Source organism: Mustela putorius, unplaced genomic scaffold (assembly GCF_011764305.1).
Source record: "Mustela putorius furo isolate JIRA1106 unplaced genomic scaffold, ASM1176430v1.1 tig00003845_pilon_pilon_pilon, whole genome shotgun sequence".
Lineage (NCBI taxonomy): Eukaryota > Metazoa > Chordata > Mammalia > Carnivora > Mustelidae > Mustela > Mustela putorius.
In genome coordinates, this window is record NW_025421998.1 from 16,806,092 (window position 1) to 16,820,224 (window position 14,133).

Here is a 14,133-nt window from a genome sequence, read left to right on the forward strand (position 1 = left end):
CATCACAGTCCCAGACCACTGGACATAGAAGAAAAAGGGAAATGTGACCCACTGATGATGCAATTAAAACCTGAGGACAACCCAACACTTTCCTTCTAACTGAGCAATTGACAGTACCTTATCCCACATAGCCTTCTGCTGACACATTACACTCTCTAAACTTTCCCTTAGGCTGTGATCTGTAAGTTGCAATCAAGTGAGTATCTAGTTTGCACATTTCTAGTACTTTTAGTTTTTCCTTGTTAGAATATGCTATCCTAAATTTGAGAACTACTTAATCTGATTCTTTAGTTAAAATATGCAAAAGCCTATTTTAACATTTAATACTTTGTTACTGAAGTGTTTCAAAAGCTGGCCATTTTAAACATTAATCGATAAATATGATTTTATAGCTCTCTTTAAAGAAAGTCATTTACCCAGCCACGGATACACTAGAAAGCCACAGGAGAAAACAGATTAAATTTTCCATATGCTGTCTCTCCAAAAGTGTATGCTCCACAGTTAGCTGGTATCACTACAACAGATGAAAGGGTAATGACCTTTTAAATGCCTTAGTGTCGTCCCCCAGTGTGGTAAAAGATACATCCAGGCCTAGAAGAGGAATAAATAGACGTAAGAATATACACTACAGGTGGTCATAAAGAATTAGGACCATCTTGACATCCACTCAAAACAACAGGTAAATGAATATTTAAGCTATTTATTTCTGTATTTTCATTCCCTGCTGTAATACAGTTATGTCTCCATTTAGTATCTGAATTTCACAGATATACCTCCTTAATCTGGCTAACTGGGTAACTAGAAACTGCAGACCTCAATGGGTCCTTAAAAATTTAAACATAAATTTTACCTCTAAGCTGCAAGAATTTAGGGATTAAATAAAATAAGTGAGATCATTTATTTACATCAGTATGGTTTATACATACTTTAATCTGATCCTAATGACTGTTTCCAATACGAAAACCAAGTTTAAAATAACTTGATCACCTTGCTTCAAACACAGCTGGCTCACATACCCTATGCCAGCTCCATCCATGTAAGTAAATCCAACTTTACAAGAGTAGAGATAAAAGCTATGTAAGATACATTTAGTGAAGTCGAATCGTTCAGAAACAACATGAAAATATGGGTTGAAGAAAATTTTCCAGGATGCTACTATAAGTAGCTTTTTTCTGCAATTTCAATGCACTGAAACAAAATATTCAATTTATTTTAAAATAGATGAGATTATTCCATTCTCTCCGAACCTATTAAAACCTTCCAAAAGTTTCATAATTCAGTCCTAGAAATTCTTGGAGCTGTGAGCATTTCCTATTCAGAAATGTGACCTCCACAAAAGCTCCCAGGAAATTTCAGAAAAATATAATCTTCTAATTTAAAAGTTGATTGGTTTGCCGAACGATGCAGCCAGGTTTGCTTCTCTAAAAGCTTCTGATAAGGTCTGTAAGGGAAGAAATTTAAAATTAGAAACCAAATACTTCTGGGTGAGAAGAAACCTGAGGTAACCACTAATTCTGCATGTTGTCCATAATTACCGGATGTGCATGGCAGACTCTGGCTATATCCTCACAGGATGCTCCGTACTCCAGCGCGAGAGCAGCTTCATTCACCATTTCACCAGCGCCCTTTATTAAGAGAACAGCCCAAGAAGTCATTTTTTTCCCATGGCAAAAACTACAAGCTAACAGGATTTGCTGCTAGAGCAGTTAACTAACTGCCTCCAGGCAGGAAAAGCTTAACCGGAAAGGCGGCACAGAAGAGAAGAGCTTGGACTCCAGAGCCAACTGGCCTAGATTTTAAATCCTACGGCTGAGTCCCTTCGAGCACTCAGTGTGCGCTTCATTCATCTATTCACTTCAAAAATGGGGAGAGCAACTCCTGCCCCCACAACCGTGAACACTAAAGTTACTGCACGTATACATAAAAATGTGTTACAGACTAAGGACTCCAATGTTCTATTACCAATACTGTGGCAGATGCTGAGGGAAGTGCGTACTTCAGGGCCTGTGGGAGGAAGAGCCTCTCTGAGGAGGTAACATCTGAGCTGAGACCTAACAGGAACAAGTCATACAAAGACATGGAGGCACAGAATTCCAAGCAACGGGTTCCACAAGCACAAAGGCGCTGATGTGGGAACATTGGCCTGTTAGGAAACTGAGAGAAGGCCCATGAGGCAGGGAATTACTGAGCGAAAGGGAAGAGTGGAAAGACAGGAAAGACAGGAAGCCACACAGGACCAGATTTCGTGGGGCCTTGTATGTTAACAGCCCGAGGCAGAAAAAGGCCACTGGAGAGTTTTCAGCAGGCACAGGGCCTGGTGTAGGTTTCAAGAGGATAACGGCAGCTGCAGAACAGAAAGCAGATGATGTGATGAGCCAGCCCACGAGAATGCTGCCGGTCCCCTTGTCAGAAACACACGAACTTCTGCTGGTAAATAACAACCTCAGGATGTAAAGAGCAGCTGGCTTTGAGTCTAAACAGCAATGCTTTCCAGAAATCATAACGGGGTTTGGGACTTTCGGATACTCACCGGTCCTAGAATATGTGCTCCCAACACCCTGTCCGTTGATTTCTGTCCCAGAATCTTCACCATGCCATCTGTGTCCGCATTTGTCTTAGCTCTGCTGTTAGCAGCAAAGGGGAATTTCCCAACCTTGTATTCAATACCCTGCAAGAGAAAGAAAATGAGAACCTACATAAACGCTGAAAAAATGTATTCCCGTTAGTGCAATCATCCACCATATGTTCAGAAAATAAATTCCAAGAAGGCAACTCTTCAGAGTATATTAAGGGCAAGACCAAAACTGCTTGCTAATGAGATACATTCTGGCTACAAACACAAGCAAACACAAACATCAGTTCATCGGGGTGTATTTCAAAGGAAAATGTAAGAGCTCTGGAATTACCACTTTGAAGACAGGCAAGTGAATGATCTCCTCTATACTACCGACAAAGGAAAAAATATATAATGTTCTACATAATTTCAAAATGCATTAATAATAAAATGATTCTCAGCCACCAGCGTCATTAACTCAATTCATACAATGGCATTCAAGCTACCCCAGAATTACCTCTTCCTTCAGCTGCTCCTCTGATTTGCCGACCCAAGCAACTTCAGGGTGTGTGTAAATCACAGAGGGTACACAGTTGTAGTCAATGTGCACAGCCCCACCAGCCATTCCTTCAACACAGATGATGCCTTCATCCTCTGCTTTGTGAGCCAGCATTGGACCGGCAACCACGTCCCCAATAGCATAGATGCTACCACAGAGAAGAAAAGAAACACAGTCAACTTCTGCCGCCACAGCTACTCATCTTCATTATGCCATCTTCAACTAGTAACATAAGTTTCTAGTTACTAAGTAACCAAAAAATAGACAAAATGGGTAACTGTAAGTTCCGGTTCTCATCTCCGGGTAATGAAAACATTTAATTCTTTCTGTTTCCACAGATGAGTTTACTCTTCTTCCCCAAAGCCAGTGCATTTGAGCATGACAAGTCTTATTTTCAAAACAGTATTTAAAATAAATTTTTAAGTTTTTTGAAAATACACATAATTATCCAACTTACTTTGGAATTTTAGTTTGGAATCTGGTATTGACTGGAATTCTACCTCTAGGATCTAGTTCAATTCCAAGCTCTTCCAGTCCCAAGTTCTGAGTAAAGGGTCGTCGGCCAATGCAAACCAAGAGTACATCACACGTGATAACTTCGGCTTTCCCACCAGAAGCACCTTCAATACTAGACAAGGAACAGTGTGTGACTATTAACCACACATCAACAGAAACAACTGACTTAGAAATGTAAGAACAGATGTTTCTAAAGTGATGCTGACACTTTAAACAAACAGGAGTCATGCCATGAAAACATACAAATCCTCTAGAGGTCTATCAGTCAAACCTCACAAAAACAAAAAACAAGAACATCGGTCTTACAATGAAAAGATCAAGCAATGTCCCCACCCCTCACTTGCTGTGTGACCTCAGGCAAATAATTTCATTATGTTATAGGGATATTTGGTAAGAAGAGTGCCAGGCACACAGTAAACAATCTAATATTCTTATTGATTTCCCCCTATATATCTAAAAATACGGAGTTTTACTGAATGTTAAGAGTGTAAATATTTCCAAATGTATACCAGGAGGAAGCACATTACAGTGAGAACACTCGATTAAATTTTCTGGCATCAACTTCATCATGAATTTCAATGGACAGATTTAATAAGCAATACAGAGTTATATTAAGCAATAAAATGGCCCTAAGTGATAACAAACTCTGATTCTGAAAAAGAGGGTTTTCCTGAAGCAAAGAGATCAAGATATCGTATCAAAACCAAATGAAGCATACTTACGAAACATCAATTTTTCCATCTGACTTCTTGGTAGCACCAGTAACTTTTGTATTCAATTTAAATTTAAATCCTTGTTTTTGAAGGATGCGTTGAAAGTTCTTAGATATCTCCATATCAATTCCAACTCCACCAACATGACCTAAAAACTCAACTGCTGTCACATCTGCACCAAGTCTTTGCCAAACTGAACCCTGTAGATAATAATTTTTAAAAATCACAAAAATAAGAATAAAGGTTCCTAAAGCAAGTATTTACTGAAACATTATAAATAATCTACTGTCAGATAGTCTCCTTTATTACTATGTCCCTATTAGAAGCTCTAAAGTTTAAAATGAACACAGTGGCAAATAAATGTCTCATGTGTTTCATGTATTAATTTGTTCTTTCCTTCAACATTTATTGAGCACCTACAATATGCCAGGCACACATCAGTAATCAAAATGCTGCCCCCAGGGAGCTTATATTCTGGGAAGGGAGGCAGATTAAAATAAAATTCACATAGAGGATAGTAAAGTGCTCAGAGAAAAATGAAACAGAAAGCAGAACCATGACTGCTGGAAGGAGTAAGGCTACCATTTTAAAGAGCATGGTCATTGGGGAAAGCTTTTCTGACGCGTGCACAAAGAGAAGGAATGAGTTACACAGGGATCTGGTCCAGGAAGAGGACAACAAGTGGGAAAGAAGATAATGAAGAAGGTCCTCTGACTCCTACTAATTACTGGTATTTGTAAAATATTAAACTGGCTTCATATATTATTTTCTCAATAGAACACTCCAACTGTAATTTAAACTAAATGCTGCTTTTTAATATTTTAAAATTTTAGCAATTAAAATGTCTGAATACCTCTTTATAAAACAGGCAAGATGAACATAATTTTACAGCATTAAATAGGACATGACAAAAAATGAACATATCCTTTTAAAGAATTTGTATGAAAATTGTCTGGTAATTTAAAGTAAGAAGTTTACCTTTCCAATTAGTTTTATGCATTCATTTTAAAAATTTCCTGCATTTTGGGAATGAGAGCTTAGTAAACTAAAGGTAATACAGCGACACTAAAAATCCAATCACAAGCATATATACAAAAGTTAACTCAAAATGAATCATGGACCTTATTATAAAACTCAAGACTATGAAATTTATGGCCAAAAACATAGTAAAGAATCTTCGTGACCCTGAGTTAGGGTCACATTACATCATAGGCATAATCCATGAAAGAAAAAATAAAGATGAGACTATATCAAAATTAAAAACTTCTCCTCTTCTAAAGCTAATATTAAGAATAGAGACAGAGAAGCCACAGATGGAGAAAAAATATTTGCAAAAAATCTTTTTGATAAAGGATTTACATTCTTTGCATAAAGAGCTCTCAAATAACATATCCAATAAAAAGCCAGATGAAATAGTTAAAGAGGTTATGTCACAAAAGACAATGTAGAGATGGAAAATCAGCCCCTAAAAACATACTCCACATTACAAGCCACTAAAGAAACACAAATTGAAATGCCCAGAAGCTACTACTACACACCTATGAGAATGGTTCAAATCAAAAACGTCACCACTGCTACTCCTGGGAAGATGTGAACAACCGAATTCACCCTGCTGGAGGACAAAAGCGCAGCCACTCTGCAAACAGAGCTCCTCGAAAGGCCAAATGCAGAACTACCATGTGACCCAACAAATCCACTCCTAAGGTTTACACACAAGGAAAATGAAAACAGATGTCCACATGGAAACCCGTACATAAACATTCATAGCAGTATTATTCTTAACAGTTCCAAAGTGGAAACCGGCCAAATGTCTATCAATGGATGAATGGATAAACCCAATGTGCTCTAGCCATAGGGCGGGCTATCCGGCTCTACAGTTATGAAGTACATGTGAACCCCGAGAACGTGGCGCTAAGTGAAGAAGCTGGAGACATAAAGGCCACATACTGTGTGAATTCCGTTTACGTGAAAAGTCCAAAATAGGCAATTCCACAATCCCAGAAAGTAGATTACTGGTTTCCAGGGCCTGGGAGAAGGGAGGAAGGCAGAGTCACAGCCAGTGGACATGGGGTTTCTTTCTGAGGTAAAAAAAATGCTCTGGAATTAGGATCATGCTGACAACTGCACAACGCTGTGAACATACTTTAAAAAACAAACAAAATAAAAAACACTGAACTGTACACTTTAAATGGGTGAGGAGAGATACAGGAACTATATCTCAATGAAGGTGTTAAAAACACACTCCTCTGAACCTAAATGAGAAAGTAAGAAATAGTAAGAGTATATTAAGTCACTATTGTACATCTGAAACTAATCAATTAAACTTCAAAAAATAGTTTTAAAAATGTGTGGTATACATACATAGGAATATTATTCAGCCATTAAAAGAAAACAATCATGGGGCGCCTGGGTGGCTCAGTGGGTTAAGCCGCTGCCTTCGGCTCAGGTCATGATCTCAGGGTCCTGGGATCGAGTCCCGCATCGGGCTTTCTGCTCAGCAGGGAGCCTGCTTCCCTCCCTCTCTCTCTCTCTCTCTCTCTGCCTGCTTCTCCATCTACTTGTGATTTCTCTCTGTCAAATAAATAAAATCTTTAAAAAAAAAAAAAAAAAAAGAAAACAATCATGACATTTTCAACAACAACAAAATAGTAAGAAAGTGGGAAATGGTAAAAAGCTTCATCTTGAATTCAAAGTAGGGAATAATGAGCAGAGAGAGCTAGACAAATGTCTTATTCTTTAGGAAAATGGATTTCAAAATCCTAAGAAATAGGAAAACTCTAATAGTATCTACCAGATACTAGAAGTCAGGCACTGTATTACAGTTTATCAGCTGCTAGACACTGGTTATGTGTTTTATTTGTATTTTACCTGATTAAATTCCAACAATAATACTGTATAGCAATTACTCTTATTAAAATGGGGATTTTTATGATGAATCAACTAGTTCAGAGAAGTTCATTCATTTAAGGACATAGTATAGTCATCAAGAGGCAGAGCCAAAGTTCAAGCACTAAATTAAACTGGAATGAAAAAAGGTAAACTATGAAAAAATAAAAAGACAGTCACACAAATAATCTTTATGAGAAATTAAAAACAGAAGTATGACTACTAGTAAGTTATCTCTAATAAGTTTAAATTTTTAAAAAGACATTTGTAAAAATATTCAATTTGGTTGAGACACATAAAACATTAAGATTTTTTAAATGATCGAACACTTATCTAAGGCAAAAGTACTGAAATGAAAGAGAGAGAATTATTGCTTTGGGATATTATTATACTTATCAAAAAAAATAAAGTAAATCTATGTTACTCCTTTTTCTTGCTCAATTTTATCTACCCATGAGAACAATTTTCAAAGTGGAATGAATAGAGAAAATATTAAGATAAGAAAACTATTCATTTTTGATTAATTAACTCTCCAACCAAACAAATCTGATCATAATCTGATGACAGAGACACTGTCAGTCAGTGAGCTCTGGGAACTTAATGAGCATAAGGGGGCTGTCAAATGGAGCCAAACAAGCAATATATTGCCTAAAATTTTCCGAAGTGAAAAGAACAGGGGTGCCTGGGTAGCTCAGTGGGTTAAGCCTCTGCCTTCAGCCCAGGTCATGATCTCAGGGTCCTGGGATTGAGCCCCACATGGGGCTCTCCACTCGGCAGGGAGCCTGATTCCCCCCCAACCCCGCCCACCCCCCTCTTTGGGTACTTGTGCGCACTCTCTCTCTCTCTGTCAAATACATTTTAAAAATCTTAAAAAAAAAAGAAGTGAAAAGAACAAGATTCATTGAAATGTGGAACAGAGGTCAATCCCTGCTAAATACTAGAAGAGATAGTTAAACAGATGGTCTGATAATCATTAGATACTACCAAAAGTATTCCAAACAGGTCATTTAAACTATTTTCTGAAGGCTTTTCTGGACTGGACAATAATGTAGGATATATTTATTATCAGCAAAGTCTTCAAGTCTTCAAAAAAAAAAAAAAGAAAGAAAATTTCACATCCCTCACATCCCTTAGATGTAATGGATTAGTGGATATTTAAATACATTTATAAACAGGTTAAAGGCTGTAGAGTCAGATGGCTTTCAATATTTCATATGATGTGAAGGACACCAGAGACAGTTTCATTAATCAATTTAGATAAGATCAGATGATAGGCCACGTGCCTTAGTTAACATGCTTCCCAAATTTACGAATTACACATGGCAAGAAAAAGTAGTTAAGTGTAAGGATAACCAAATCAAGACAAAGGAAAAGACTGGAATAACGGGTATAAGTGAACAGCAGATTAAAGCAAGGATAAAGGCTCAAAATCCCTTATTTAGGTCTATTTATTTATTTAGATTTAAAAACTCAAAATTCCTCAAGCAAAAGATGTGAAGTTTTCAACTGACTATAAACTCAATACATGCTTTGAAAAGGAAAAGATAATCAAACTGATCCTAAAGGATTATATCAAATGAAGCAGACTCCGTATCAGGAACAAGTTCTCTCAATTATCCTGCTTATTTATTATTTATTTATGCTTATTAATTATCATGCTTATTAGTTCTGAACGCCATTTCCAAGTGATCCTGACAGAGGAGACTAGATCAGAAGATGACAACAAAATAACAATCTGGTATCTATAAGACCTGGGTAAGCAATATTAAGGAAAACCACAGAGATTCGAATATGAATCTCATATTCATCACAGAAAGACTTGCGTTTTCTCAGAAACAAAGGACTTAAAAAGTGCTAAAAAAGTACTATCTAAGCTGACTTCTGAAAGGTATTTATCATCGGACATTTACTCGGCAATAACAACAAAAGCTAACACGTGATTACTTATGTATCAGCACTGGGCTATGCACTGAAGATGCACAGTCGATGAAACAGCCATGACCTCTGACCTCAGGCAGTGGATGATTTAATTAAAGAGAAACAAGTCAACAAGTTAAGTTCAATAAAGTGAGATGAATACTGCAGCGAGTACAGATACAATGGGACACTCAGCAAAGAGTACCTAATGGCATGTAAGGCAGTTAATCAGCAGAGTAGTCAGTGAAGGCTCTGAGAGCAGAGACTGGTAGAGGGAAGCATTTTCCAAACAGAAGGCCTACAGGAAAGTCAAAGAGCGTAGCTTGTTCAGAAACTGGTATTTCGCTGTACCTGGTACATAGTTTGAGAGGGAGAGGGGCTAGAAATGAGGCTGGTGATTGAAGCCAGGGCCGCATCACTCTGGCCTTTCAACAACATTAAGATTTTGGAGCTATCCTAATGACGATCACTAGTTATTGAAGGATTTTCAGCATGGAAGAACACGATTACATTCGTGTTTTAAGAGAGGACTTCAGCCACTGAAAAAGATGAAAGTCAGGGAGACTTAGGGTAAGACATGACACTGGCCTGAACTGGGATCAAGGTGATGCATGAAAAAAAGGAGGCCATATTCGTGAGATAGTATCTTGCGGCATCACGTGAGGATCCACTGACTCAACAGGAGGTGCGATGACATGACAGAAGTCACAGGTAATTCCCAAACTTCCTGCTTAAACCTGTAGATGAGGATGGTACAACTCACTGAGATGAGAAATATTAAGAAAGCAACAGGTTTGGTTTTGTTTCTTTGTGGGTAAAAGAGGAGAGGAAGAGGGAAAGGTTAAGTTATTAATGTACTGAATACAGCATCTGAGAGATCTGTAGGTAGAGATGCTGATAGGAGCTTAGATATAAAAGTCCAGAAGTGTCCAAGATGGCAGCATAGGAAGACCCTGAATTCACCTCCCAAAGACAGATGGAATCTACACGTCCACAGAGAGCAATTCCTCTGGAAGAACGAGGAATGACTCAACAGCTTCTGTACAACAAAGGATAGAGGGACCAAACAGAGAACAGGTGGAGAGCCTGAGACACAGTAACAATGGGAACCCGACCCCCAACATTACCAACTACAGGAAGGAGGGACAGCACTGAGGGGCCCCGTGCAGATTTGCCCATCCTTGGGCACAGCAAAAAAGCACAATCCTTTTAAGAACCAAAAAGAAAAGTTCATTTACTAACCCTACAGCATGGGCAAAATGGAGAGGAAACTACTGGAAATCTCTCCAGAGCTGGAGAGGCTGACAAGTACCATTGTTCACATTCCCCCTCCACCTTGATAGCACAGACAGGAGCAAGGTCCAGGCACTCAAAATGGCCTGCTGCCTCAGTGAGCCCTGGGCCCCTAGCCCACACCAGCTCCAGTCATCCCCCTCCAGGCCAAGGAACTCCCAGCTCCAGCCTGCTTCAATGAGGACAATTATAAATTAAAAAAAAAAGGTAGTTAAGGGCACTTAAAACATGTAAAATATAGTAACATATACATAAAACATGGAAGGTGGGGGAATAAAAATGCAGTCCTTTTAGAAAATGCTCAAACTTAAGTGACCATCAACTTAATACAGATTGCTGTATACTTAAGATGTGAACCACATGATAACCACAAACCAAAAACCTACACCCGATACACAAAAAAAGAGAAAAAGCCAAGCATAACATTAAAGTCATCAATCACAAGGAAAAAGAACAAGAAAAAAAGGGAACCGAGAAAAGCTATGGAAACAATGAACAAAATGGCAATAAATACACACTTACTGATAATTAAATATAAAGAGTCTAAATACTACCACAAGATCTAGGCTGATGGAATGGATAAAAAAAACAAGACCTATCTATATGCTGCCTATAAGAGACTCGATTCAGACCTACAAAAACATAAAGACGAAAGGGAAGGGATGGAAAAAGATATTCCAAGCAAATGGAAGCCAAGAAAAAAAAAAAAAAAAAGGGAAGAAAAGAAGCCAGAGTAGCAATACTTATATTAGATGGAATCACCTTGAAAATAAAGACTATGACAACAGACAGTGGCACTGCATAACGATAAAGAATTAATCCAACAAGAGAACATAACAATTGTAAATCTCTGTGTACCCAATATTAGAGCATCTAAATATATAAAACAAATATTAACAGACATAAGGGGAGAAAGTGACAGTATCAACAACAGTAGGGGATAGCCGGCTTGCATCAATGGAGAAAATCAAACAGAAAATCAGTAAGGAAATTGTGTCATTGAACAAGACATTAGCCTAGGTGAACCTAACAGATATATGTAGAACATCAGATCCAAAAAAAAAAAAAAAAAAATACATTCTTTTCAAGTGCACCTGAACATTCTCCAAGACAAATCACATGTTAGAGGCTGTCTGGGTGGCTCAGTGGGTTAAGCCTCTGCCTTCGGCTCAGGTCATGATCTAGGTTCCTGGGATCGAGTCCCGCATCGGGCTCTCTGCTAGGCAGGGAGCCTGCTCCTTCCTCTCTCTCTCGACTTGTGATCTCTCTCTGTCAAATAAATAAAATCTTAAAAAGGTCTCACTAAATTTAACCTTAAAAAGCATTTAGGAACACTTGGGTGGCGTAGATGGTTAAGCATCTGCTTTTGGCTTAGGTCATGATCACAGGGTCCTGGGATCAAGCCCTGCATCAGACTCTGTATGCAGAGGGGAGTGTGCTTCTGTCTCCCTCTCCCCCATCCCCTGCTCAATCTGTCTCTCAAATAAATAAAATCTTAAAAAACAACAACAACAACAAACAACCCAACACCAAACCACCTATGGGTCAACAAAGAAAGCAAAAAGAAAATTAAAAAAATACATGGAGACAAATGAAAGCTAAAACATCATGGTTCAAAATCTTTGGCACATAGAGAAAGCAGTTCTAAGATAGAAATTGATAGCAATACAACCAAGAAACAAGAAAAATCTTAATTCAACCTTACAAAAGAAACCAGGGGGAAAAAAGTGCAAAGCCCAAGGTTAGTAAAAGGAGGACAGAAAAATCAGAGCAGAAATGAAAGAAACTAAAAAATAATAAAAATCAATGAAACCGAGAGCTCTTTCTTTGAAAAGTGAAACTGATAAAACTTTAGCCAGACTCATCAAGAAAAAAAGAGACAGTTCAAATAAATAAAATGAGAAATTAAAGAGAAGTAAAAACCAACAGCACAGAATTACAAAAGATTAGTAAGCGACTACAACAAAAAATTATATGCCAACAAACTGGACAACACAGAAGAAATCATTAAATTCCTAAAATTATACAATCCTCAAAACTAAACCAGGAAGAAACAGACACCTGAACAGACACCTGGTAACAAAATTGAATCTGTCATCAGATTCAACTTCAAAGCTATGCATTATACTCTCAAGCTGAGGTATGAAATAAAGTGTTCTTCCTCCCCAAAACAAAAACAAGACAAAACAAAACCCTCCCAACAAACAAAAGTCCAGGACCTGATGGAGTTAGGTCAATCTACTAAACACTTTAAAAAAGAATTAAAACCTATCTTCCTTAAACTACTCTAAAAAAACAGAATAGGAGGAAAGCTTCCAAATACATTCTACAAGACCGCATTATTCCGATAACCAAAACCAGACAAAGACACTTAAAAAAAAGTAAACTGCAGGACAATATCCCTATGAACACAGGAGCAAAAATCCTAAACAAATGTGCTTGGCAACCAAATTCAACAATACAGTAGAATGATGATTCACCACGATGAAATCAAATTTATTCTGAGGATGGCTCGATATCCTCAAATCAATCAATGGGATACACCACATCAACAAAATGAAGGATAAAAATCATATGATTATCTCAAGAGATGCAGAAAAAAACATCTGACAAAATTCAACATCTGTTCATGGCAAAAACTCAACAAAGTAAGTTTAGGGGTAACATACCTCAATATAATGATAAACCCACAGATAACATCATACTCAAGGGTAAAAAACTGAATGCTTTTCTGCTAAGATTGGAATAAGACAAGGATGTCCAATCTCACCATCTTCATTCAACACAGCATTGGAAATCCTAGCCACAGAAATCAGACAAGAAATAAAAGGCATTCAAATTGGTAAGAAAGAAGTAGAACTTTATTTGCAGATGACAGGACACTATACAAAGAAAACCCCAGACTCCACCAAAAAGCTATCAGAAGTAACTGGATTCAATGATGTTGCAGCATACAAAAATCAATATATACAAATTTGTTGCATTTCTACACACTAATAACAAACTGGCAGAAGAGAAATTCAGAAAACAATTCCATTTACAATCGCACCAAAAAGAATAAAATACCTAGGAACAAAGTTAACCAAGGCGGTAAAAGAACTATATTTTCAAAATTTTAAAACACTGATGAAAGATATACCATGCTCATAGACTAAAGAATCAGCATTTTTAAAATGTCCAAAACTCCTGAAAGCAATCCACAGACTGAATGCAATCCCTATTAAACACCAAAAGTAATTTTCACAGAATTAAAACAAGTAATCCTAAAATTTGTATGGAACCATAAAAGACCCATAATAGCCAAAAATACCTTGAGAAATGAAATAAATCCTGAGGTAACACAATCTTCAAGATATACTACAGATTTCAAGATATACTACAAAACTGTAATAACCAAAAAAGTTTATTAATGGCACAAAAGAGACACACAAATCAATGTGACAAACTAGAAAGCCCAGAAATAAACCTACATTTATATGGTCAATTAATCTGATAAAGAAAGCAAGAATATGCAGCGGGGAAAAGACAGGCTCTTCAATAAATGGTGTTGGGAAAACTGGACAGTCACATGCCAAAGAATGAAACGGGACCAGTTTCTTATGCCGCACACAAAAATTAATTCAAAATGGACTCAAGAACTAATTTAAGACCCAAAACCATAAAATTCCTAGTAGAAAACGTAGCTAGTAATCTCT

The 14,133-nt window shown here is 37.5% G+C and overlaps 1 protein-coding gene across 1 annotated transcript in view; it reads right to left on the bottom strand.

Moving 5' to 3' along the window:
- Positions 1–684: 684 nt before the first annotated feature.
- DLD (dihydrolipoamide dehydrogenase) overlaps positions 685–14,133 on the bottom strand; it is a 29,980-nt gene continuing 16,531 nt past the window's right edge. Inside the window, exons 9-14 of the mRNA XM_004739521.3 lie at positions 4,352–4,542; positions 3,571–3,741; positions 3,072–3,261; positions 2,531–2,668; positions 1,536–1,625; positions 685–1,441 (exon numbers count right to left, since the gene is read on the bottom strand). Coding sequence (XP_004739578.1) covers positions 1,376–1,441; positions 1,536–1,625; positions 2,531–2,668; positions 3,072–3,261; positions 3,571–3,741; positions 4,352–4,542 — 846 coding nt within the window. The 3' untranslated portion in view covers positions 685–1,375. The remainder of the gene's footprint in view (positions 1,442–1,535; positions 1,626–2,530; positions 2,669–3,071; positions 3,262–3,570; positions 3,742–4,351; positions 4,543–14,133) is intronic.